This window comes from Rhinatrema bivittatum, chromosome 5 (genome assembly GCF_901001135.1).
Source record: "Rhinatrema bivittatum chromosome 5, aRhiBiv1.1, whole genome shotgun sequence".
NCBI classification, from domain to species: Eukaryota; Metazoa; Chordata; class Amphibia; order Gymnophiona; family Rhinatrematidae; genus Rhinatrema; species Rhinatrema bivittatum.
This window is the reverse complement of record NC_042619.1, coordinates 98,265,114-98,290,898: the sequence shown is the minus strand read 5'-3', so window position 1 is coordinate 98,290,898 and position 25,785 is coordinate 98,265,114. Positions and strand designations below refer to the sequence as shown.

The window sequence follows — 25,785 nt, the reverse complement described above, 5'->3', positions numbered from 1 at the left end:
ATACAAAATCGGGCACATATGTGCATGCAGGCATCATATTTTATAGCATGTGCGTGGTGACTTGCACATGTTATAAAATCAACGCGACAATGTGCGCGCGCACCCATGGATGCCTGTATGTTTTTTTTTATATCAACCTTTTACTGTACTTTAAGGACTAAATTTAGGAAATGAATAGCAGTTCAAAATTTAGGATCCTAAGTTTTAAGTCCCTAAATTTAGGTGAATTTTCAGCTGAAAGGTTAGGCTCCTATTTTGGTGAAAATAGGCATCTAACTTAGGAGCCTTAATTTTGATAATCAGCTTTTTTTTTTTACATAGCAGCCTCATTGTTAAAAACAGTTGGGGGTCAATTTATTCATGTTGAGATTAGAAAGGAGGCCAAGGAGAATAGCTATTCAGGAAGGCCATCAATTAAAAGATTTTGCTATTTAAAGCTGGAGGAAGGCCTGTTTGCCTATCCAAATAATGGTGAATTGCAAATGAGTGTATAATTCCTCGGAGACACAGAAAGCATTATCTTTCTCGTTTTTCTGAGCATGAATCTTATTATCCCTTTTCCAGTATGCAAACTTGCTCTTGTACCTGTAGGGAATATTCTACATGTTTCTGAGCTGAGTCCCAGAATCTTACCAGTGTTCTTATCAGAATAAAGACCCTCGTTTGTTTGTCAAGGTTCTATTGTATTATATTATATTTTAAAATTCAAATGCAAATGTTATCAAGGTTTACATTAAAACATTGCATATTTAGCAACTGTTTCACATACATTCATGTGCATTATAACATTAATAACACACGAGCATATTAAATTAACTTAAACTTGCTCTTTGCAAATAGACCACAGTCTGACTCCTCCCAGTCCAAACCTTACAACTCCTCTCTAGTGAGCTCCAAGAACAGCTGTGGATCTGGACAATATTTTTTTTTTGTCTGCATTCAACAGAAGACCAGAAGCCTTTTTTCAATCAGCAGGAGGTCAGGTTTCTTGTCTTTAAGAGGAAGCAGAGCAGACCAGTCAATATGATGCTTGAGAGCAATGATGAAGGTCCAGGGGTCCTTGAGAACAATGATGAGAAGGCCGATGGTGTTAGTGTCTTGTTCTCTTCTTTTTAAAGGCCCAAATTAGCATTTCTTAATTTAATTTTTTTTTTTTTTTTTTTTTTAATGAACAATTTGGCTCAGGCCATATGTTTCTATGAATAAGCAAGTTTCAACCTGTGGTCAGTTCTGAAGCTGAACACTCCCGGGCAGGAACTTCTTGAAGATAAGGATGAAGTCACTGGTTGGTTAAGAACATAAGAAATTGCCATGCTGGGTCAGACCAAGGGTCCATCAAGCCCAGCATCCTGTTTCCAACAGATGCTAAACCAGGCCCCACGAACCTGGCAATTACCCAAACACCAAGCAGATCCCATGCTACTGATGCAATTAATAGCAGTGGCTATTCCCTAAGTAAACGTGATTAATAGCTGTTAATTGAATTCTCCTCCAAGAACGTATCCAAACCTTTTTTGAACCCAGCTACACTAACTGCACTAACCACATCCTCTGGCAACAAATTCCAGAGCTTTATTGTGCATTGAGTGAAAAAGAATTTTCTCCAATTAGTCTTAAATGTGCTACTTGCTAACTTCATGGAATGCCCCCTCTGTTTGTGCAAGGACTGAGATGCAGACTTCATGGTAATACTGATTAACAATTACTGCAAGGTAGGCAGTTTTTAGAATTAATAAGTGTGGTCAAGTGTCCCATAGGCATCTGCATTCTAATTCTGTTTTTTTAGTCATCTTAGCACATAACAGTCCTATAAAAAGGAGATATGGGTATTATTCCTACATGCAAATCCAATACCAGGAGAGAAGCACATGCAACTAAAGGATGAGAAGTCAAGAAAAAATGCATGCGGAAGCTGGCTTTTGAATAAAAAATATGGGGCAGATTTAAAAACCTGCACGCGGGCGCAGATTTGTTCGCACAACCCGGCGCAAACAAATCTACGCCCGATTTTATAACATGTGCGCGCTACCGCTTGCATATTATAAAATCCAGGGTCGGCACACGCAAGGGATGCACAATTGTGCAACTTGTGCATGCCGAGCTGCGCTGGCTGTCTTCCCCCCACCTTCCCCTCCCTTCCCCTATCTAACCCACCCCCCAGCCCTAACTAGATCCCCCCTACCTTTGTTTCAGAAGTTATGCTCGAGGCAGGCGTAACTTGTGCGAGCCGGCGCGCCATCCCCGGCACAGGCCGCTATGCCGGAGGACTCAGGACTGCCCCCCGGACCGCCCTCGAACCTCCGCCATGCCCCCGGACCAACCCCTGACCCCCGGACCTGCCCCCGGACCGCCATCACACCCCCAGTCCTGCCCCTTCTCACCCCTTTTTCGAAGCCCCGGGACATATGCGCATCCCAGGGTTTGTGCGCGCCACCGAGCCTATGCAAGATAGGCTCGACACATGCAGGGGCAGCTTGGGGCAGTTTTTCGGGGGTTACGTGCGTAACTCTTTGAAAATCTACCCCTATATATTCACCATTGACAAAACGTTTCAATGACTCTGGTGGACATTGCCAGCTTCCGCACTCATTTTTCTTGATTTCTCATTATTCCTACGTAAAATCAGTCCCGTGTAGGAAATGTTTGATACAACACCAAGCATCCATGGGCTGTGACATCAGTGGAAATTAAAGGCAAGAAGCCAAAAATACCTGCCCAAACTTTAATTCCAGACAGCCTCATTTGCTAAAATCCTCAAGGAGCTTGTAGGCCAGCAGATAATTTATGCTTATAGACTTGCAAGTTTATTTTCAAAGGGAAAATCCCTAAAGAGTTTCCCTTTGAAAATTGGACCTGCAAAAAATACCAAAGATCGTTTGCACTGCTATCTTTGTGCATCAGGTCAATGGGGAAAAGTATGCGTGGAGATCTGATAATCAAATCTCCATATATATCTCCCTCCTCCCCACCCCTGGGAACACTCCTTTTTCCCATGGGTAAAAAGTACTTTTACCCACAGTAAGACTGGGTAATTTTCCAAAATTTATTTTATGACCTATTAAACACTTATTTGCCTTGTTTCCCCTAAGAATAAATGGGGAAAACTCTAATACTTAAAAACATGTGAAATAAATGCTTATTAAAGTCAGAAAAGAAACTACCAATGCTATTGCAAAGCTGCATGACTGGATGGCATGCTGGCAGGCAAGGCCAGCATGTATATAAAAGTTAATAAACATACATGGTCCCATTTACACAACTTCCATTTTTCATTCCTCTCTCAAAACTCTCTGCTCCATGAAGGGACATCAATCACTGTCACTAGGAGCATATCTTTCTCTTATACAACTATGCTATCTTCCACATTTGCATTGCTGTTGTGGCCTCATTGTCTCCCAACCCCCTTCCAAACAGGCTAGCAAGTTTAGGGACAGAAGCCTACCCATTGGAGTCTCATTTCTCAAACACAAATGGTTCATCACAATATCCCCCTACCTATATCTCCAGGACTTATGCCACAATACAAGCAGAACTGCCCTTCATCCATCTCTTCCTGTAACTAACTACACTCATTTCTTACAAACAACACAGCTGTCAACCATATTAATATTTTATTTAGAGTTTTTCTATATTGACTGGCATAGTGTCCTCTAGGCCAGGATAACTGCATACAGTAACTCCTGCTCTCACTGCTCCCTCAGTAATCATGGGGGGAACTAATGCATACAGGTGTAAGCCAAAGAGCAACTGCTGCCACTTTCATTTCTTGACCCGTCTTTTTATTTTATTCATAAATATTTGATATTCCACCTTTTCCTAAATTAATCCCCCGGTGGATAACAATCCAAATGGTAATTAAAAATTATATTTACAATTGTTACATAATTTATAATAAAAAAAATTGCATTAACCATGATGGTGGAGCATATATATATATATATACACAGATACAGGCCCAGCACGACCAGGTGTGCAAACCGTGCAATTGCACGGAGCGGCTTACCCAGGGAGGTGGCGGGTCAGCCGATCGGTGGCGGAGGACAGAGAGAGCGCCTCTTCTGATGGCTGAAGAAGCAGAGGTCCGCCGTGCCTCCATGGGGGGGGGGGGGGGCACAGCGGCGTGGGGGTGGCGGCAGGGACTCCATGCACAGGGCGCCGCAGAAGCTTGCGCTGGCCCTGCACAGTTATGACAGTAGATAATACAGGATCTGAATATAGACATTGGAACAAGAGTGTAAATATGTCTATAAGACAAGCTGCTAGTGCAGCAGTAGTAAGAATTAATCAAGTAGGATTGGCCCAGTGATGGCTGAGGTTGTGGGCTCCTGCTCAAGCACCTACTTCAGAAGTAGTAAGAATCCATTAATTAGGATTAGCCCAGTGGTGGTAGAAGGTATGGGTTCATGATCCGGAAGTTCTGGCAGTCTGGTAGTAGAAGAGACTTGAGCCTACAGTTTTGAAACCAACCTCAAAGAGCAGAGCATGTCTCTCGGCTGTGCTTAGGCAGAACAAACAGCCCAAACCCCCTTATTCGCTGGAAAGTTGCTGCCCTATTGGCAGTGTTGTACAGACCAACCCAGAATGTGAATCAACTTATTCTGGTCCAGGGTTAGAATGGGGCTTACTGACTAACTGAGGACCTAGAGAGGCACGAAGGCCCAATGGACCAGCTCTGAAGGGTGGAGGAGATCCAGTTTGTAAGTATGTCCCTGTACCTGTTTGTCATTGTCCATCATGGAGTTTCAGATGTGTGTCTGAAAGTGATTTTTCATGTGTTGTCTGTCTCTTTGTGGCATGCTGCTGTGGCCCTTGTTCAATTCTCCTGTCTTGTTTATGCTTATAGTTTGGGTCAGCTTCTCCGGAGCGCATCCCACCTTCTTCTGTCCCTCTGTTGAGTCTTTCATATGTGTGCTGTGGCATTGTTTTATTTTTGTGTTTTGCATACAGTCCTCTATTGCATGCAGTGCAAAGGTATGTGCTGTTTCTGTGTTCCCTGAGTAATGTCTGTCATGTTGCTAGTCTCCGTCTCTCTGGGCTACATTGTGAGGTCAGTTTTCAAAGGATCTACACATGTAAAAGGGAGTTTTGTGAGTAGATCTAGTTTTTTGAAAATGTAGCCCCACCTAGTGGGTAAAAAGTATGTGTGTATTTCATAACATACATTTTTACTGGTAGAGTAAGAGATGTCAGCTGAGGAGAGCACAGCATGTAATAGTGTGATGTAAAAAGGATTGTGACTGTAAGAACAGAACTCCTGCTGAGTGTTAATGAGCTTCCCTTGAACAAGCATAGTGAAGCAAAACATAGCTATTTTGGAGGGTTCTACAGCTCTACAATGCCTTCTTACCTCAGCAGGCAGCACATCAGTCTCATAAGGTCCTGAGTTCAGTCTTCAGAGTAGAAGGGCAACCAAAATGATAAGGGGAATGGAACAGTTCCCCTATGAGGAAAGACTAAAGAGGTTAGGACTGTTCAGCTTGGAGAAGAGACGGCTGAGGGGGGATATGATAGAGGTGTTTAAAATCATGAGAGGTCTAGAACGGGTAGATGTGAATCGGTTATTTACTCTTTCAGATAATAGAAAGACTAGGGGGGCACTCCATGAAGTTAGCATGTGGCACATTTAAAACTAATCAGAGAAAGTTCTTTTTCACTCAACGCACAATTAAACTCTGGAATTTGTTACCAGAGACTGTGGTTAGTGCAGTTAGTATAGCTGATTGGATAAGTTCTTGGACGAGAAGTCCATTACCTGCTTTTAATTAAGTTGACTTAGAAAATAGCCACTGCTATTACTAGCAACAGTAACAAGGAATAGACTTAGTTTTTGGGTACCTGCCAGGTTCTTTTGGCCTGGATTGGCCACTGTTGGAAACAGGATGCTGGGCTTGATGGACCCTTGGTCTGACCCAGTATGGCATGTTCTTATGTTCTTAACCTATGTGTTTCTAGCTAGAAGCTTGTTTAAGAGGGGAAGAGTATCCTAATGGTTAGAGCTGTGGGCTGAGAACCAGGGACATCAGAGTTCAAATCCCACTCTTCAAATCCCACTGCTACTCTTTGTGATGTTGGGCAAGTCACTTCCCTCTCCATTGCTTCAGGTACAAACTTAGGGGTTCATTTACTATTCCACGTTAGGTGTTTATCTGGCAGTAAACACCTGCATCAGCAATATCTCATGATATTAAAGGGGAATTAGCTCAAATTGTAGAGCACTCACTTTGTATGCAAGAGGCAGTGGGATCGATGCCCACATTCTCCAGCTGGATTTTCTCATGTATGATTATCTCCCAGCTGGCAAGAGGTCATATGTGTGTGCTAAGTGCAAAGAGCTCCAGGCCATCAGTCTGATCTCTGGAGGCTAGAGTGACAAACCTGGAGGAGCTAAGGCAGACAGAGAGGTATATAGAGGAGACCTTTGGGGACATTGTAGAGAAATCTCATCTTCAATCTGGTAGCCCCTGTGCTGCTTTGGAGGAGAAAGGTCACTTGGAAAGAGAGCATCAGCTTGATGAGGCAGGAAGCAATCCTGAGGCTAGGACCTGCCCTCAAGGTGATCTAGTATCCTCTCGCACTGAGGATAGGCCTCCAGGAGCATGTGCCCAGGAGGGAAGGGTTAGGACTGCTGTTATAATTGGTGAATCAGTTATTGGGAAGGTTGATAGATAGGTGGCTGGTGGAAATGAGGATCGCTTGGTAACTTACCTGCCTGGCGCGATGGTGGTGGACCTCATGCATTACATAGATAGGATTTTAAATAGTGCTGGGGGAGAAGCTGGCTATCTTGGTACATGTGGGTACAAATGACATAGGAAAGTGCAGGAGAGAGGTTCTGGAAGTCAAATTTAGGGTTTTAGGAGGAAAGAAAGCTGAAATCTAGAACCTCCAGGATAGCATTCTCAGAAATGCTCCCTGTTCCACGCGCAGGACCTCAAAGGCAGGCAGAGCTCCAGATTCTCAATGTGTGAATGAGACAATGGTGCAAGGAAGAGGGTTTTAGGTTTGTTAGGAACTGGGCTTCATTTTGGAGAAGGGGGGCGGGGGCTTTTCTGAAAGGATGGGCTCCATCTTAACCAGAGTGGAACCAGACTGCTGGCACTAACCTTCAAAAAAGGAGATAACACAGCTTTTAAACAAGATAATGGGGGAAAGTTGATAGTCGCTCAGAAGCATATGGTTCGGAATGATGTATCTTTGAAGGATATTAAGAGAACTAGGAAAATAGGGCATCACAGTAGAGAAGCTGTAATAAATGCCAAAGGGGATCAGATGCCCAAAAGTAAAATGCCAAAAGATTCCAAATTACCCCTATCAATTGATGAACAAGTTGTTAATACAAACCAAAAAGCATGCTTTCAAATGTCTATATACAAATGCTAGAAGTTTAAAAATTAAGATGGGAAAGTTAGAGTGTATAGCACCAGCCTTGGATTTGTCAATAGGCACTCATTTTGTCTGTGCCTAGGGCAGCAAAATTTAGGGACAGCAAGCTAGCCAAGATTTGCCACCTTTCAACTCTGATGAAGCTTATTCAGCAGAGAACAGATCTTTACAGAAGATGGGGAAGTGAAAACACCAAAAGTGCCTAGAAGTTGTAAAATCCTAAATCCATCCCTGTATAGCACTGAATGAAGAGGCAGATATAATTGATATAACTGGCATCTCAGAGACCTAATGGAAGGAGGATAACCAATAGGACACTGTGATACCAGGGTACAAATTATATCAAAATGATAGGATGGATCAGATTGGTGGCGGGATGGCACTATATGTTAAAGAGTCAAAAAGGATAAAAGTTCTGCAGGAAACAAAATGCAATGTTGAATCTTTATGAATAGAAATCCCAGATGAAAAGGGGAATAAAATAGTTGTGGGGTGTTTTACCATCCACTTGGCCAGAATGAACTAACATACAATGAAATGCTAAAAGAAATTAGGAAAGCTAACAAAATCAGCAGCACATTAAATATGGGTGATTTCAATTACCCCAATTGACTGGGTGAATGTTACATCAGGACATTCTATCGAAATAAAGTTCTTAGATGAAATAAATGTGTGCTTCATGGAGCAGCTGGTACAACTACCAACAAGAGGGGAAACTATTTTAGTACTTGTTCTTAGTGGTACACATGATTTGGTGAGAGAAGTAACAGTGTTGGAGCCAATTGGCAATAGTGATCACATTATCAAATTTGACTTAATAACTGGAGAGAGCACAAAAAAGAAATCTACTACAACAGCATTTAACTTTCAAAAAGGTGACTATGATAAAATGAGGAAAATGGTTTGGAAAAAACTGAAAGAAGCAACTACAAAGGTTAAGAGTTTAGCTCAGGCATGGATGTTGTTTAAAAATACCATCTTGGAAGCTCAGACCAGATGTATTCCATGCATTACAAAAGGTGGAAGGAAGGCTAAATGACTACCTGCAAGGTTAAAAGTCGAGGTGAGAGAGGCTATAATATCTAAAAGAACATCTTTCAAGAAATGGAAATGGGATCCAAATGAAGAAAACAGGAAACAGCGTAAGCACTGGCAAGTCAGATGCAAAGCATTGATAAGGAAGGCAAAGAGAGAATTTGAAAAGTCACTTGCTGTGGAAGCAAAAACTCAGGTAAATTCAAGGTAAAACGTCAGTTGACCATTAGATGATCAAGGGATAAAAGGGGCACTTAAGAATGACAAAGCCATAGCAGAGAGACTAAATTAATTCTTTGCTTCAGTATTCACTGAGGAAGATGTAAGAGATATACCCATGCCAGAAATTATATTAAAAGGTGATGATTCAGAGGAACTGAAACAAATCTCAGTGAACCTGGAAGATATACTAGGGCATATTTACAAACTAAAGAGTAGCAAATCACTGGACCAGATGGTATACATCCCAGATTGCTGAAAGAACTGAGAAATGAAATTGCAGGGCTGCAGTTGGAAATTTGTAAACTATTAGTAACACCATCTATACCTCTTGAAGACTGGAAGGTTGTTAATGTAATGCCAATTTTTAAAAAGGGATTAACGGCTGATCCAGGAAACTACAGACCAGGGAGTCTGATGTCTATGCCAGCAAAATGGTAGAAACTATCATAAAGAACAAAACTGCTGAACATATAAATAAGCATAATTTAATGGGACAAGGTCAACTTAGATTTAGCTAAAGGAAGTCTTGCCTCACAAATTTGCTACATTTTTTTGAGGGTGTATATAAACATGTGAATAAAGGTGAGACCGTTGATATAGTATATCTGGATTTCCAGAAAGCATTTGACATTGACAATATTCTTCATGAGACACTTCTTAGGAAATTAAAAAGTTATGGGATGGGGGCAGTGTTAAAAGAGAGTAGGGTTAAATGGTAGATTTTCCAGACGAAAAAAGTGAATATGGAATGCCCTAGGGATCTTTTCTGAGATCATGGCTTTTTAATATATTTATAAACAATCTGGAAATGGGAACAACAAGTGAGGTGATCAAATTTGCAGATGACACAAAATTATTCAAAGTTGTTAAATCACAAGAGAATTGTGAGAAATTGCAAGAGGGCATTAATTTTATTTATTTATTTATTTTTATATACTGACATTCATGTACACATATCATATCAGTTTACAGATTGTAGACAAATGTCCAGTTAAAAGCATTTGCATTTCAAAAATAAAGAAAAATTATAAATACAAAAATTCACAATATTATTAAATCGGGCTGTGCCGGGGGATCACGCGCCGGTAGGATGCCGACACACACATCTTGCTCCTGCTCCTTTGCAGGAGCAAAACATGAGTTAAAAAAATGGGGGGGGGGGGGGGGGGGGGGGGGCTAGGATAGTAGGATAGGAATAGGGGAAGAATAGGATAGGGGAAGAGGAAGGGAGGTTAGGGTAAGGGGTTGGGAAGTTCCCTCCCAGTCCACTCCTTAATTGGAGCGGACTGGGAGGGAACTGGGAAAGGCCCGATGCATCGCCGCGCAAATTTACTAAATTATTCCCCCTCTTGCACGTGCCGACCCAGAATTTTATAACATGCATGCGCCAGTGCGCACGCATGTTATAAAATCGCACATGTTATAAAATTGCACATTGACACACGCGTGTATTTTTGGAAAATCTACCCCAAAGTGTAGCTGCGTTTACAAAAAGGTTTAGACAAGTTCCTGGAGGAAACGTCCATTAACCATTATTAAGGGAGAGTTGCAGAAATCCACTGCTTATTCTTGGGATAAGCAGCTTGGAATCTATCTACCGTTTGGAATCCTGCCAACTATAACCTGACTTGGCTACTTTTGGAAACAAGATACTGGGCTTAATGAACCTTTGGTCTGACCCAGTATGGCAAATATTTTATGTTCTTATGTTCTTATAACAGGATATATTGAATTTAACACTATAAAGAGTGTGAATAGTTATACAGTTTAAAGAATAATTGAACAGTTACAATAAGATAAGTTGTTGACATTGTATAAAAACTATGTATGTGTTGAATGTAGACATTATTATGAGATAGAGATTAATGTGAATGTCATCCAAAAAATTCTGAAAAATGTGCTTTTAGTGGCGGTATTGGTTTTTAATTCTCTGGTGTGTTATAAGGGTGTGTTACTTCTAACAAAATTTTTAAAGATATGTAAAAAGTAAATAAAAATTTAAAACTCTTTTCTTATGAAAAAAAGTATTATCCCAAATCTTTGGTTGTATATTAAACTAGTATGCAGCCTGTTGAAATCTTTTGTAACTTCTTTTATGAGATTGTCATCACCATGTCTGTGTGATATGTGTGCATGTACACCCCCCTCCCCCAATAGCTTTTGGGCTAGGTGTGCTGTCAACACCAAATATTCAAATCAAAACATGTCTGGAGGACCTGGAAGATTCCGATAAGGGTATTATTTGGGTATCTACATATACCCACGATGAATACACATGCACATGCATCCTGAAAAGTAGGCTCATTAGTTCTGCATGGAACGTTTTGTTTAATACTTGAAATGTTTGTTTGTAAACTTTTCCTAGGCTGCTTTCTGTAAGATTAATTCTCAAATACAAACCTCAATAGAAGATCCTATTTACTCTTCACTAGAGTGTTGCTACCAGTAACATTATTTATCCGTGATAATGTGGAACAGTTCTGAATATGCCATTACTAGTTAATGCAGCGTGATTGCAGTGTTAGTCCATTAAAAAACACAAACTTGCTGGGTAGACTGGATGGACCATTTTGGTCTTGATCTATCACTCACTGTTACCTTGCTACCATGTTACCCATCAAAACTCCCCTCACCTTTCATCCTATCATTGGAATACCTTTCTTGATTCACTTATAATTCCTGGCAAATGTCATCTTTTGTTCATTTTATTCCGACCTGAGGTATAATCAAGAAATATTGTTAGTACAATAAAAATGTTTTTACCTTATATATTTTTTCTGTTTTTGTTAACCTTCATTTCATTTCTGTGCTTGGTCAGTGAAAAATCCCTATCCGTGCCGCTAGTCTAATACATGATTGCCATGTGCAGAGACTGCCATCTAGTGGCAGGGATAGATATTTGACAAAAAAAAATTCAGACGGCTTAAAATGTCCTCGTGCTAAAAATGTTACCTAAAATTGTGGACAGGAAACATTGTTAGTCCAGTTCAAACTCTTTGGTGCAACATGTATCTCGTCCACAAATAATTTGTACACAGCAGGAAAATAAGGGTAAGTTAATCCAACTGACTAATTTTATCTATTACTTGTAATATATTCATGGAGCCCCCAAGTTCATTGCGATAGATAAAGGGTAAATTCTACAGCAAAGTTTCTGAAATTTTGTGGCAATTATGTGGCACATTTGCATACTTTTGCACAGATTGGCATATCATAGATCTATATTTTATTTTATCAAAATAAATTCATTTTTTTGACATTTCTTCTGTCCAGATAATTTACTTTGTTCTTTGTTTGTGAAAAGGAATTTTAGTGATCAGTGCTGAGAAATAGGGAATGGGGGAGGGGATCTGGGGATTGGGACAGGAAAAGAAGAAAAGTTCTTGTTGGAGATAGAAGGGATCTCAAGCAGAGGGAGTGGAGGGAATGGGGACAGAATCAAGAATGGGAGAAGCAGAAAGGGAGGAGAGGGAAAGGGGAGGAGAGAATAGGGATCCAGGATTAGGCGAGGGAGGGTGGATCCACTTTCTCACACCTGTCTTCTCGATACCAATCCTATTGCTTACACCCTCCCCCTCCACATCCCCTTTGACCCCCTCACTCACTCCATGTCCCTGATCCCCTCACACAATCCACACCCGCCTCTGATTCCTCACTTACAGACACCCTGTGATGGGTTATAGGGTCACTGCTGAAGCTGGTGGTGCATCAGAAAGTTTGCTGCTGTCATCTGCCCTAGAACACAGACCACCCTCCTACATTACCTTGTGAGCACTACTTTCTTTGAGGCAAAAAGCCTATCAATTTTGGGGTAGATTTTAAAAGGGGCGCACACGGTTCCCGGTGCGTGCACATGGATGTGCTGATTATATAACATGCACCACGCATGTTATAAAATCCATTGGCCATGCACACATGCAGGCTGGGGGGTGAATTTTAGTAAATTCTGCGCGGTGACGCAATTGGGCCACCCCCAGTTCCTTCCCTGTCCATTCCAATTAAGAAGCGGACTGGGAGGGAACTTCCCTACCCCCCTGCCTAACCTTCCTTCCCTTTCCCCTCTCCATCCCGACCCCTAACCCCTACCTAGCGACCTGAAACTTTTTTATTTTTCTACTTAATGCTGCTCCTGAGCAGATGAAATTTCTGCACGCTGGCAGCTGGCCAGCACACGCTTCCCCGGGACAGCAGCTACTGGCCTCTGTCCTGGCCAGCCTCTGTCCTACCCTGGCCCTCCCAGCCCAGATCCCACCCACCCCTTTTTCAGGGCCTGGCACATGTGCGCGTATTAGGACTTACGCGCGTGGCTGGGCCCTTTTTGTGACTCTTGGGGGGGGGGGAGTTATTTTATTTAAATTTGGGGGCGCAGCATGTGGCCCCCGCCTCAGGCGGCACATTGCCTTGAGCCACTCCTGGGTCCGAGCCATTTGGGCCGTGAGCAGTGGCACCAAAGAGGAGGGGAGATTCAGCAATCTCCACTCCTCTTTGCCGCCACAGCCCCATATGGCTCATGCCCCCTAATGGGGGGTGGCGACAGGACCTGAGGGGGGGGGGGTAGCAGCACGATCAGGGGTGGTGGGCACAAGGCAGAAGGTGCCCAGGGTGCCTAATCCCCTTGCACTGGCCCTGACTCCCCGGCCTCAGGCTAAATGCGAAGAGGAAGCAGCTTAGGTGCTGCTGCTCCTGTTTTTCTGGATCACTAGCAGCAGCTGGTTGAGAGGGAGAGAGATGTGGGGCAGATGCCGATACTGCTGGTGCTTGACCTGGATTACGGTCTCCTGCAGCAATTGTGCAGTGGGAATCTAATTGTGTGGGAAGAACCAGATTTTGTGGTCCTTTCCACAGCATCACAGGACATTGGGAGCCCTGTGTATAACATAATAATTGTTATGATAGCAGTAGTTTGTGGAAGGTTGATGTGCCCTAATTTTGAAAGGGGATAATAAATATGTGGATAATGGGTTGTTCATAACTTGTTATGCTGTTATGTCATAAAAGTTGTGATTTACTGCTTTTTAGCCGACATTCTGAAGGGACGAAGACTTACGACATCACTTTGTGTGGGTCTCCACCCACCACCACCACATTCCCTGATAACTTAAATGTTTAACGTCCTAACCACACCACATTTTTGGTACATCAGGGGGATCTAAGAGGATCCTGACAGGAGTATTTTTTATTTTGGAATTGTTTATTTGTGTGGATGGTTTCTTCTCATAGGAGAAGGTCATCACTTTTGTCTCTATCTGGACTCTTTTCTTACTATTACTTCTTTCTGTTCTTCTCTCCTAGCCAAAACTGCATCGATGCCTATCCAACTTTTCTTGTTATGCTTTGGTGTGCAGGACTGTTTTGTAGCCAAGGTAAGTGTAACACTGTAGATTTTTTTTTTCATCAGGTAACGTAGAAGATGATGGCAGAAAAGGTCCAATTGTCCTGCTGCAATGCAGGTACAAAGCTCAAAGATATGGAAAGTATCTGTGGTACAAGCCTGCCTCTGAAATTTCAAAGGGAAACTCCCTGAGGAGTTTTCCTTTTAAAATTCTTCGCAGGCTTACGTGCAATATAAAATTTATCCCCAAATTGCAAATGTAGGTGTTTATTTTCCAGTTAATAGGGATTCCTTCAGGATACCAAATATACATTTACCAGTGTTTTCACAGCACAACCACTATTTCTGGGTGCCTTTTCCTGGTATTAAAATACTCAGCTTGCAACGTGAAACCATGTGACATTTTCTGTTAAAATAAAAAAGCTTCCATTTCTTTTAAAGCTTTATAAATGTTTATTTATAAAAAGAAAAGAATTAAAACTTATCATTGAAGCATTTTCAATAAAACTAACAGAATATGCTTATTTCCATAGCACAACTGCTACTACCATAACAAATCAATACTTGAAGCATTTTTTAAATGTTGACTTGGTAGTAATAAAGCTTGTTTTCATTGATTCTCTGGATATGGATGCATGCTCCTTTCTCCCACTCAGTTTTTTGCTTTGAAAATGCTCCCCCAGCATTGGCACTTAACACATGTAAAGCCAACACTTGCAATACAGGCTGAGCCAATTTATGCCAGTGCTTCAGCTTTCTCTTCCAGTATTCATGAATGGCTAAATTAGTGTTGTCAAGAATAGATTCTGAATGGTACTCTGCACACTATGCTGGTATTTTTTTGGTACTTGAGAAGTGATCAAACAGAAGGAATAAAAACAGTGGTCACAAAATCGCTTTATAGTTTTCCCAGCCCAGAAACTCATATACCCCAGCTACTGGCACAACCTCTCCAGACCCAGCCCTGCATTCACAGACCCCCCAGCACATCACTGACAATTACATAAACCCCAAAAGTACTCACAATCCTCCCTCCATCTACACATTTGCAATCCCCCCAAGCCACTGCCCCACACTTGCAATTCCCTTCACTCCTGCACAGCACCCACATTTCCCTCCTCTTCAGCAGCTCCCCCAAGTTTTGTAAGTGAAATCTACTGAACAAAAGAGACTACATTACGTAATGATGTATTCCATTTTGTTTCTTCTGCACTCGGTTTCTGCCATAATACACTGCAGGATATAAGACTATAGAGATATTTCATCAACATCTGATATACTTTTACTGCTAAAGTTCTACTCATAGGTTAGATTTTCACAAAGCTGCTGAGAGGCAAAGATAACCAGTTAAAATAAACCAGTTATTATCCTGTGGAATCTAACCTACTAGATGTTCAGTTGAAAATTTGGCTAAATCTGGCTGTTTAAAATTTCATCAGTCAGACTTATTAAACTTAGTGCCAGAATTTGTGTCTATAGGAAAAACCCTTAGGGGTAGATTTAAAAGCTTGCACTCGCGCATCCATGTGTGCACGTTACCTGGCGCGCACACATGGACACACGATTTTATAACATGCGTGCGCCAGTGCGAGCAATTTATAAACTCCATAAACTCCAATTTAGGAGTGGCCAGGGAGGGAACTTCCCTGCCCCTTATACTAACCTTCCTACCCCTTCCCCTAACCTTCCCGCCCCCTAGCCCTATCCTAAACCCCTCTAAAATCCTTACCCTACCTTTTGCACCTGCTTCGAGCAGGCACAGGTTGCACATGCCGGCACCCTGCCAGCACGCGATCCCCCAGCACAGCGGCAAATGGATCCACTTTTCAGCAACCCCGGGACTTACACGTGTCCCGGGTGTTTATGCACATAGGTCTTTTAAAATCTACCCCTTTGTGAATAAGGTAATTAGATAGCAATGAAAATCAGTGTTAACTCGCTAAGTCCTCTTAAAACAAAAGACAAAACAAAAACAAAACAGTATTCCCCCATAATATTTATCCAGGAGGCAATCTAACCCGACTTCCTACTCACACAGTACATGCACCACGCACCTGGTATTTTAAAACACCACTCTCATCAAGTAATGATTCCCCATTCTCCTCCCTCCCAGTCCTGGATATAAAATTAAAAAAACACACTCCCTGAGCCATAATTCCTAGGGATCGGCATTTGTTTTTTACGAATTAGACAATGTCAACGATATTGTCTAAATCATAATGGATCGGATGCGTCGAAACTTTTGCCAAAATTTTGTATTTCGAGATAGTGCACACTAACAGAGTTACTGCGCACTACATATCTGTTAGTGCGCAGTAATACCAATTAGTGCACACTGTTTTTCTAGCTAACGAACTCCTCTGAATTGATACTTTTTACTTCTTAAGTTGCATTTTTTTAGTGCACACTAACATTAGTTACAGCGCACTAACACATACTTAGTGCACTGTAAGTTCTAATAGGGCGCACTAACTAACCTGTTAGTGTGCACTAACGAGCCTTAATGCGCATTAACATCTAGCTAATGTGCTCTATCTCATCCAGTGTACTGCACACTAATGCTGAGATACTGCACACTAACTGGTTGTTAATGTGCATTAAGGCTCGTTAGTGCGCACTAACGCACTTCGGCGGAAATTGCCGAAAAATCACTAAATTTTTCACAACACGACCGATCCAAAGCCCAACCCAATATCTTTAAATGAAGCACATCCCTAATAATTCCCTCCTCCCAGATCTTGCCTCCTGCACCCCACCCATAACTCTCCCCTTCCATCCTTCCACCCTTCCACCCTTACCCCTCCAAACCCCCCAAAGTCACCTCTGTGCAAGCTGGAAGAGGGACTCACTCTTCCCTCTGTTGGCTCAGTGTCCCTTGTTCCTCTGATGCCACGTTGCTGTCAGAGCACCAAGGGTTCCTGAGTTAGCAGGAGGGATGCACGAGGCCTCCTGCTAACATGCCAGCTTGTGTAGTGGTGACTTTGGGGGGTTGCAAGGGTTGGGGTTGGGAGGGAGGAATTAGAGGGGAATTTCAGCTTCTAGGTGATGTTTTTTCAATTTTATATTGGGTGCAAGGAGGAAGAAAATGCAACTCAGGAATGGAAAAGCTGGGAATGTGATTTTAAACTCCTAGCAGGCTTGGAAGGGGGTAGCTGAGCAGTGACTGGCTAAATTAAGGTCTGTAATTATAGCACCCAAATCTGTCTGTTCAGCCAAATATACCTGGTTAGCTTTGCATAATAAATACAGAACTAGCAGGCTAAACTTGAAAATCCCACCCCAAGAACCCTTTTGGTTAGCCCTCATTTTGTCTGGTTAAATTTGTGGGGTCTGACAAATTTAGGTGTTTAGAGGTATTAAATTTGTAATGAGGCAGATTTACCTGGTTAAATATCTTTTGAAACTTGACCCCATAATATTTATCCAGGAGGCAATCTAACCTGACTTCCTACTCACACAGTCCATGCACCTGTGTATCCAATATTGCATTACAATGTCAGAGTCCCTTTCATCTGCAAAAGTAATAAAGATCTGGGATAAATACTCTAAATACAATAAAATATGACTTTTAATAGAAATATAATGCAAAAGAGGTCTCAAAAAAGGGAAATTAAAGTATATTCCATCAGTCCACCTCAATGAAGTAAGGAGACACCAGTCATAAACCGTTTAGTACCTAGACAGTAATTATGCTCCTTATGGGTTTATTAGTATCATCCTGCTCTGTTGTGGTGTAAAGGAGAATGTGTTATAGTTACCCTTTCCGAAGACCTCTCTTGACTTATATTTGCTAAAATTCCTATTTTATTAAATTTATAGTATTTACCCCAAACCTGCTGTACGTATTCTTTGCAGTCCTTATTGTGATGGTTAATATAGGGTCCCTTCCATTTCAGCTTCTCCAGTTTAGCCTTTTTTGGGAGTCAAAATGGGCCATATATCTTCAAGTTCATCAAAACCCCACTTTGAACCATAATCTGTGAAACACAAGTTATATGTCAATGAGGGCATCATGAAAGTTAAAACAAATCACTAGCTGGGCCACTGATGGATGCCAAAATATCATGAAAAAAAAATAGTCCAAATAAATAGCATGTGGCCTTTAGTGCAAAAGGCTACTAATCAGTGAGCTAGCCACACAAAACTCTCCAAACTGGATTTGTGAAGGTCAAACCACAGTTAGAGAATAACAAATCATGCTCTACAAATCCCAAATAGTGATTTGTGAATCACAGGGCTCAAGGGTAAAAATCAAATTCTAGATCTTCACTCAAGAGCTTGTGAAAATGAAATGTTCCCATTTAACACAATTAGCAAATGTGACTTTATGAGTTATTTTTTATTGTGCACGACTAATTATTGCAGTGCTTTTTCTCTTTTAGCTCCTGCTGCCTTTGCTGGGCTGATGTATTTGTTAGTGAGACAAAAGTACTTTGTTGGGTACCTAGGAGAGAAGACACAGAGGTAAATCATTCTCTGCAATTAATATAAACAAGGTGACAAATCTAGCACCACTCAACGCTCTCTCCCTCTCTGCTAAGCAGCACTTCCTTTGAAGGAAAAATATATTATGACCCCTAGTCCTAGTATTATCTGAAAGGGTAAACAACCATTTCCTGTTTACTCGTTCCTCCCCACTCAAGATTTTATACATTTCTATCATATCTCTTCTCTAGGATGAAGAGTCCTAATCTATTTAAATTTTACTCCTAGGGGAGCCATTCCATCTCCTATATAATTTTGATCTCTTTTCTCTGTGCGTTTTCTAGTTCTACTACATCTTATTTTAAGATGGAACCATCAGAACTGCACGTAATAATCAAAAGTGTGGTACTTCATGGATCGATAGAGTTATTATGATAACCTCTGTTTTATTTTCCATTTGTTTCCTAATAATACTTATCGCACTGGGCAGAGGATTTCAAAGTATTGCCCAAAATGATTCCAGGATTCTTTTCCTGGGTGGTGATCCCTAATATGAAACCCTACATCATGTACCTACAGCTTGAAGCTTGGACTCTTCTTCCCAGTGGGGTAGATTTACAAACAGCGCGAATTGGCGTACTTTTGCTGGCGCATCAGGCGCAAGCAAAAGTATGCGGGATTTTAGTAGATACGCGCGTAGCCGCGCGTATCCGCTAAAATCCTGGATCGGCGCGCGCAAGGCTATCGATTCTGTATAGCTGGCGCGCGCCGAGCCGCGCAGCCTACCCCCGTTCCCTCCGAGGCCGCTCCGAAATCGGAGCGGCCTCGGAGGGAACTTTCTTTTGCCCTCCCCTCACCTTCCCCTCCCTTCCCCTACCTAACCCACCCGCCCGGCCCTGTCTAAACCCCCCCTTACCTTTGTCGGGGGATTTACGCCTCCCGGAGGGAGACGTAAATCCCCGCGCGCCAGCGGGCCGCTAGCACGCCGGGATGCGACCTGGGGGCGGGTCCGGAGGGCGTGGCCACGCCCCCGGGCCCGCCCCCAAAACGCTGCTGACACGCCCCCAAAACGCCGCGCCGACCGGGCCCGCCCCCCGACATGCCCCCCTCGCCAAACCCCGGGACTTACGCGAGTCCCGGGGTCTGCGCGCGCCGGTAGGCCTATTGAACATAGGCGCACCGGCGAGCAGGGCTCTTAAAATCCGCCCCAGTATGCACTTTGCACTTGCCCCCAATTAAATTTTATCTGCCATTTAGACACTCAGTCCCCCAGCCTCACAAAGTCCTCTTGCAATTTCTCACAATTGGTTAATGATCTAAGAACTTTAAATAATTATGTCATCTGCCAATTTTATCACCTCAGTCATCACTCCCTTTTCCAGATCATTTATAAATATATTGAAAAGCACAGATCCCAGTAGAGGTCCCTGAGGCACACCACTATTTACCCTTCTCCATTGTTTGCTATCTTTAGTCAGTTTCTAGTCCACTGTAGGATGCTGCCTCCTGACTTTTTAATTTCCCGATTAGTCTCTCATGACTAACTTTATCAAATGTCTTCTCAAAATCCAGATATTCTATATCAACTAATTTCCCCATGTCAACATTTGTGTTGACCCTTTCCAAAAACTCTAACAGATTTGTAAGGCAAAACTTCCCTTTGCTAAATCCAAATTGGCTCTTCCTCCTTAGTCTGTGACTAGCCAGATGGCCAGTAATTTTATTTTTAAGAATAGCAGCTACCATTTTGCCCAGCACTAACATCAGGCTCACTGGTCTGGAGTTTATTTATTTATTTAAATTTATATATTTAAATGCTTTTCTATACCGTCATTTAGTAATACACCCTCACAACGGTTTAGAAATAGGCACGTAAATAAGTTTGAAAAAATAGGTACAGGTATTATATTGGTCACCTTCCATTCTTCAGGTACCATAGCTGATTTGATTGAGAAGTTAGAGATTACTAATAATAAGTCTGCAATTTCATTTCTTAGCTCTTTCAGAACTCCAGTGTGTATATTATCTGCTTCCGATGATTTATTACTCTTTAGTTTTATCAATTTGCTCTATTACATCTTCCCGGTTCATTGTGATTTGATTCAGTTCCTCTGAACCATCACCCTGAAAAACTTTTTCCTGTGTAGTTTCCTCCCCAAAACCCTCTTTAATAAAGACCAAAACAAAAAAATGCAGTTAGTTTTTCTGCTATGGCTTTGTTTTTCCTAAGCGCCCCTATTACCATTTAATCATTTAGTGATCATTCCAACCACAGGCTTCTTGCCTCAGACTTGCTTGAAAATATTTTTATTTTGAGTTTTTCTCTCTCTGGCAAGCTTGTTTTCAAATTCACTTTTGGCTTCCCTTAATAACAATTTACATCTGACTTTCCAGTACTTATTCTCTTTCCTATTTTCTTCATTTGGATCCAGCTTCCAGTTTTTGAAAGATGTCCTTTTGGCTTTTATAGCTTCTTTCACTTCACCACTTAGCCTCGAGGGCTGTTGCTTTAAATACATGGTACACATTTATCTCATACATATGAGATAAATCTTCAAGCAATGGAGAACCAGCATATGCAAATTTATCTCATGCATGTTCATTTTGGATATCCTGAAAATCTAAATGGATGTCTAGTCCCCAGACAGGTTTGGGAAATTTTGCTGTAATGACTGTGGCTTGTTCATTTGGTTAATTTGGTGCTCATGAAGAGAAGACTGAATATATTTGTTCAATAAAAGCATAACATAGGTACTGAAAGGTTTTCCACTCGGATCAGCTCATTGGCTTACATGTTGTGCTTCTTTTATAGACCACTGTACCAAATTATATATTATTTTTCATTATATGGATCAAAGGTTAATCTTGTACTTGCGCCATAAGCCTTAAGGCATCAGTCCTAGCATTTTTTTTTAATTCACTCAAGGTACTCTTTATGTCTTATAATTTTAATTTTATTCTTCTTTTAACTTTATGACATTCTCTTCCTGCTTCACTGGGCTTCCAGCTATTTGGAACTGACCTACATTTAGTAGTAGTGCCGTGAGCAACTACCTGGTGTTTTTTTTTTTCACTATTTTGTAGAGATGTGCAGCAGGGACGGATACATTCGATTCGGTATTCGTATCCGTCGAGACCCAAATCCGTTGCATCCGTTTTAGGGGGACCCCGATTCGTCCATTAGTTATGTATGGCATTCATTTCCCATTAAAGTTAAACAAAAACCCATCCCAACCCTTTAAATTTAATTAACTACAACCCCCCACCCTCCTGACACCCCCCCCCCCAAGACTTGCCAAAAGTCCCTGGTGGTCCAGTGAGGGTCCTGGAGCATTCTCCTGCACTCGGACCGTCGGCTGCCGGTATTCAAAATGGCGCCGATAGCCTTTGCCCTTACTATGTCACAGGGGCTACCGGTGTCATTGGTCGGCCCCTGTCACATGGTAGGAGCACAAGATGGCGCCGCCATCCATTGCTCCTACCATGTGACAGGGGCCGACCAATGGCACCGGTAGCCCCTGTGACATAGTAAGGGCAAAGGCTATCAGCGCCATTTTGAATACCGGCAGCCGACATCCCGAGTGCAGGAGATCGCTCCAGGACCCCCGCTGGACCACCAGGGACTTTTGGCAAGTCTTGGGGGGGGTCAGGAGGGTGGGGGTTTTATTTGTTAGTGATATGTTGCATTTGTGGGGGTTCGCCATAAGTTTCGGAACCCCATGAATGCAATGAATAGGGACCTATACGTTGCTGATTGCGCATTCATTCAAAACGAATGCACATCCTTACTATTTTGTGTCCCCCTTCCTTTACCTAGTCCAACCATTATAATGGCAACCCTCTACTGGGAGTCACATACCAGGGCTCCCTTGGGAAGCCTGTAACCATGGACCCTAAGTCCAATCCTTAGGTGTCTGCAAGGAGTGTTGACTGGGGCTTTTTCCACAGCATCCACAGGTGTGGCAGGGCCTAGGAAAAGGAAACTTGGGCCTGGGAACTGGACCCAGGTTCTCCGCACACAATGCTTGCCATTGAGTCACTGGGCTAGTCCTGGTTTTTATTTTATTCTTCCGTCCTCCTCCTACTTAGCTAATCCCACTAATATAAATCTAAGTAAATCAAGGTGCTGCTATACTGATCCTTGTAAATATATATCATACAGGCATCAGAATGATATATGTGAAGAGCACAAAAATGAACCTAGAGTAGAAGACTGTTAAAAGGGCACTGGCCCATGTTAAAAGGTACAACCCAAAATTGCATAAAAACATAAGAAATAAGAACAGACAAAAAAACAAGGTTTAAGATCTATATAGAAAGCAAGAGCCAGTAACAGAAAGGCTCATATTTTAAGCTGCAGCTTTAAATCAGGGGAACTGCTGAAACCATTCTTATTTACAGTTGTAAATTTTCAAAGGGATTTCTGCAGCTGAAATAATACTGCACCACCAGGAATGGCCCTTTAGGAAATTACATGAGCAATGTGCGTGCAGAATTGCCTAGGGGAGAATCGCTCCAGAGGTGGAGTTTGGGGTGGATTGGCATGGTAAAAAAGTATGTGCATAAATTCTCTCTCTAAAACTACATACACCAAATAGCAGGTGTAATTGCATGTGCATAGCTTTGAAAGGGTAATTTAAAAGTAGATTTATGTGCATAAGTCCATTTTGAAAATTGGTGTAACTTATGAGTCTATTTGCCAACTAACTTGTATGCAATGTTTCAAAATTACTCCCAAAATGTGCAACTACCTTTTGATTTCTTTATTTTTTTCTTTCCCAGCACTCCCGGTTATATCTTTGGAAAACGTATCATGTTGTTCCTGTTTCTTATGTCAGTGGCTGGAATACTCAACTATTTCCTCATCTTCTGGTTTGGACAGGACTTTAACATTTATATAAAAACTCTCAGTGGTACCATTTCTCCACTGCTGCTCATTCCTTAAATATTGATCCTATGCAACTGCTTGTGCTGAAATAAACACAAATAGAAAGGTGTGTCTGGCTATGAAAGAAAGTCAGCATGATAATACTGTTGTAAATCCAACCTTCAGACTGAAAGATTTGTCAAATATTAGAGTAACAAGTATCTTCTGTTTGTGCAATTACTGTAAAATCTGTGGTTCAATATTCCTCATATTAAGAAGACTGATTTTACAATGTGTTTTCATATCTGTCTCCATTTCATTGGACGTATATAGCATTTCAAGGCTGAATGCTGGCAGATGTCTGAGGGACAGATTGCGCCAAGGCTGAGCTCTTCTGTGCCTTCTTGGTGACAGCAAAAGTAGAATTTTCAGGGATCTAAATTTAATCCAGGAAAACTTTCCATGTGATGTTCTCTCCAAAATTAAATGGCATTTGTGTTTTTTACCCTGTTTGAATAATAACTGCAATAAAAACACAAGGTAACAAAATCTATCGAACGTCATTGGTCTTGCGCGGCTGAAAAGACAGTGATTTCTACCATCTCCGGATATTTTTAACTCTTAACTTCACTTCCTCGTGACACCACCTGCTCCTGCACAGCCTGTTTCCTGTATCCAGCCACTTGCCCGCCCCATCCTATTTGCCTTGGCCAATCGACATTGCGATTTCCTGCCCGTACATCAAACGAGGAGTAAGAAACAGGCAGCGTCCACTTCCGTAGCACAGGAGGAGAAGGAAGAGGCTGCTGCTGCTCCAGGAGCCCAAGTTAGAGTCTGCTATTGCTAGTGTGTTTTGAAAGGGGGGGGGGAGAGAGAATGAATGAGCATGTCTGTGAGAGTGAGTGAGTGTGTATTTGTGTAGGAAGAAGAGATCAGAGAGTGTATGGAGGTGAGTAGGAGAGAGCTGAGTGCAAGTGAGCATGGGTGTGAAAGTGAGTGGGCATGCGTGTATGGAAGAGAGAGAGATGTGAGTGAGTGAGTGAGTGTGTGTGTGTTGGTGGGAGAATGGCAGAAGTAATGGTGTAAATGGACATGTGAGAATGTCAGAGAATGAGCAGTGAAAGTAAGTGTGAACATATAAGAGTGTTTATGAGAGCAAATTTGTGAGCATCCGATCCCAATGTGCAGTTGTCCAGTTGCCCTCCCCCCCCCCCCCCCCCCCCCCCCCCTGCTAATCCATGGTAATCTCAGAGTGACTGGAAGTCAAAAGTTCCCAGGTATGGTGGAGAGTGCTTTGTACAAATCATCTCCTCTTGAACCTTTCATCGATTCAAATGACAGAAAATCTTCCGTGATGTTAACTTTGCTGTTGGTACCTCTGACTGTGTATGTAACCACCCACAAACCTACCCACCTCCCCAAACCACACACTGAGTTAAAAGTACCCCCACTTACATTAGTATAAATAGAGAGTGACATACTGCTATCTATACAGAGTCTATTTCTGCTATATTTATATCATTTTGATGAATCCAGGGGTAAGTACATTGAGTGGAAAATCCCAGTAATTGGGACTGGAGTGCTGCTTATGTGAGGTACCATCCTGTTGCAGAAGTTTAATATAAGATTTACTTACCATCAAGATTTCTGGAAAACCAACTGAAAGGAACCATAGGATTCTTTACCAGAAAAATTAAACTAAAATATCTGGGCAGGTGCAGAGTGTTTAACGAGTAGGAGCAGGCCTGGATTTATCAATACGCACACTAGGCCTGTGCCTAGGTCAGCAAAAATCTGGAGAGTCAGCAGACTGGCTGAAGATTTACTGCCTTCCAGCTGTGCCGAATTTCACTTAGCCGGAGAATAGCCCCCCTGCTTCCTCACTTCCAGGCAGCAGGCAGGGAACAAAATGGGAGACGAGTGAGCCTGGAACACAGGTAAGATTAGGAGGGGCATAATGGGGATCATTGGGGGTGAGAAGAGAGGCTGAGGGATGAGAGTGGATCAGATGGAGGGAAGGTGGAAGTGTTTGTGTGTGTGAGAGAGAGACAGAAGAGATTGATGCTGGTGTGTGTGTGTGCCAGATTGAGAGGATAGAAAGGAGTTGTAAGGGGAGCAGGACCGGAGCACAATAGGCAATAGGCATACCTACCTCCTCTCCTTTCTCCTTCCCCACCCACTGCAATTCAGGTTCTCTCTCCCTTGATCTCAGATTCTATCCTCCAGATCCTGGATCCTCCCTTTTTTCCTCTCCCTGCTCTCCAGATCTTGGAACCCACCCCCCCCTAATATCGCCTACTCCCGTTCCCCCTTTCTCAATCCCAGAACCTCCATCCCTCCCCCTCTTTTCCTCCCATCCCAGATTTCTGATTTTCCACCTTTCCTTGATCTTCCCCATCTCTCATCCTCTCCATCCCCAGTGTTTCTCCTTCTCTTCCCCCCCCCCCCCCCATCCCCAGTGTTTCTGCTTCTCTTCCCTCCCATCCCCCGTCCTCTTTCCTTCTCATACTCCTCTCTCTTA

General features: G+C 42.4%; 1 protein-coding gene and 1 long non-coding RNA gene across 3 annotated transcripts in view; one reads left to right on the top strand and one right to left on the bottom strand.

Moving 5' to 3' along the window:
- ALOX5AP (arachidonate 5-lipoxygenase activating protein) overlaps nt 1–23,817 on the top strand; it is a 52,207-nt gene extending 28,390 nt beyond the window's left edge. The window contains exons 3-5 of the mRNA XM_029602642.1: nt 13,933–14,003; nt 18,355–18,436; nt 23,180–23,817. Coding sequence (XP_029458502.1) covers nt 13,933–14,003; nt 18,355–18,436; nt 23,180–23,342 — 316 coding nt within the window. The 3' untranslated portion in view covers nt 23,343–23,817. The remainder of the gene's footprint in view (nt 1–13,932; nt 14,004–18,354; nt 18,437–23,179) is intronic.
- Nucleotides 1–25,785, bottom strand: part of LOC115092106 — a 65,411-nt gene that overhangs the window by 6,949 nt on the left and 32,677 nt on the right. For both annotated transcript variants that reach the window (XR_003856904.1, XR_003856903.1), the window contains one exon: nt 11,274–11,355. This is a non-coding gene — a long non-coding RNA (uncharacterized LOC115092106). The remainder of the gene's footprint in view (nt 1–11,273; nt 11,356–25,785) is intronic.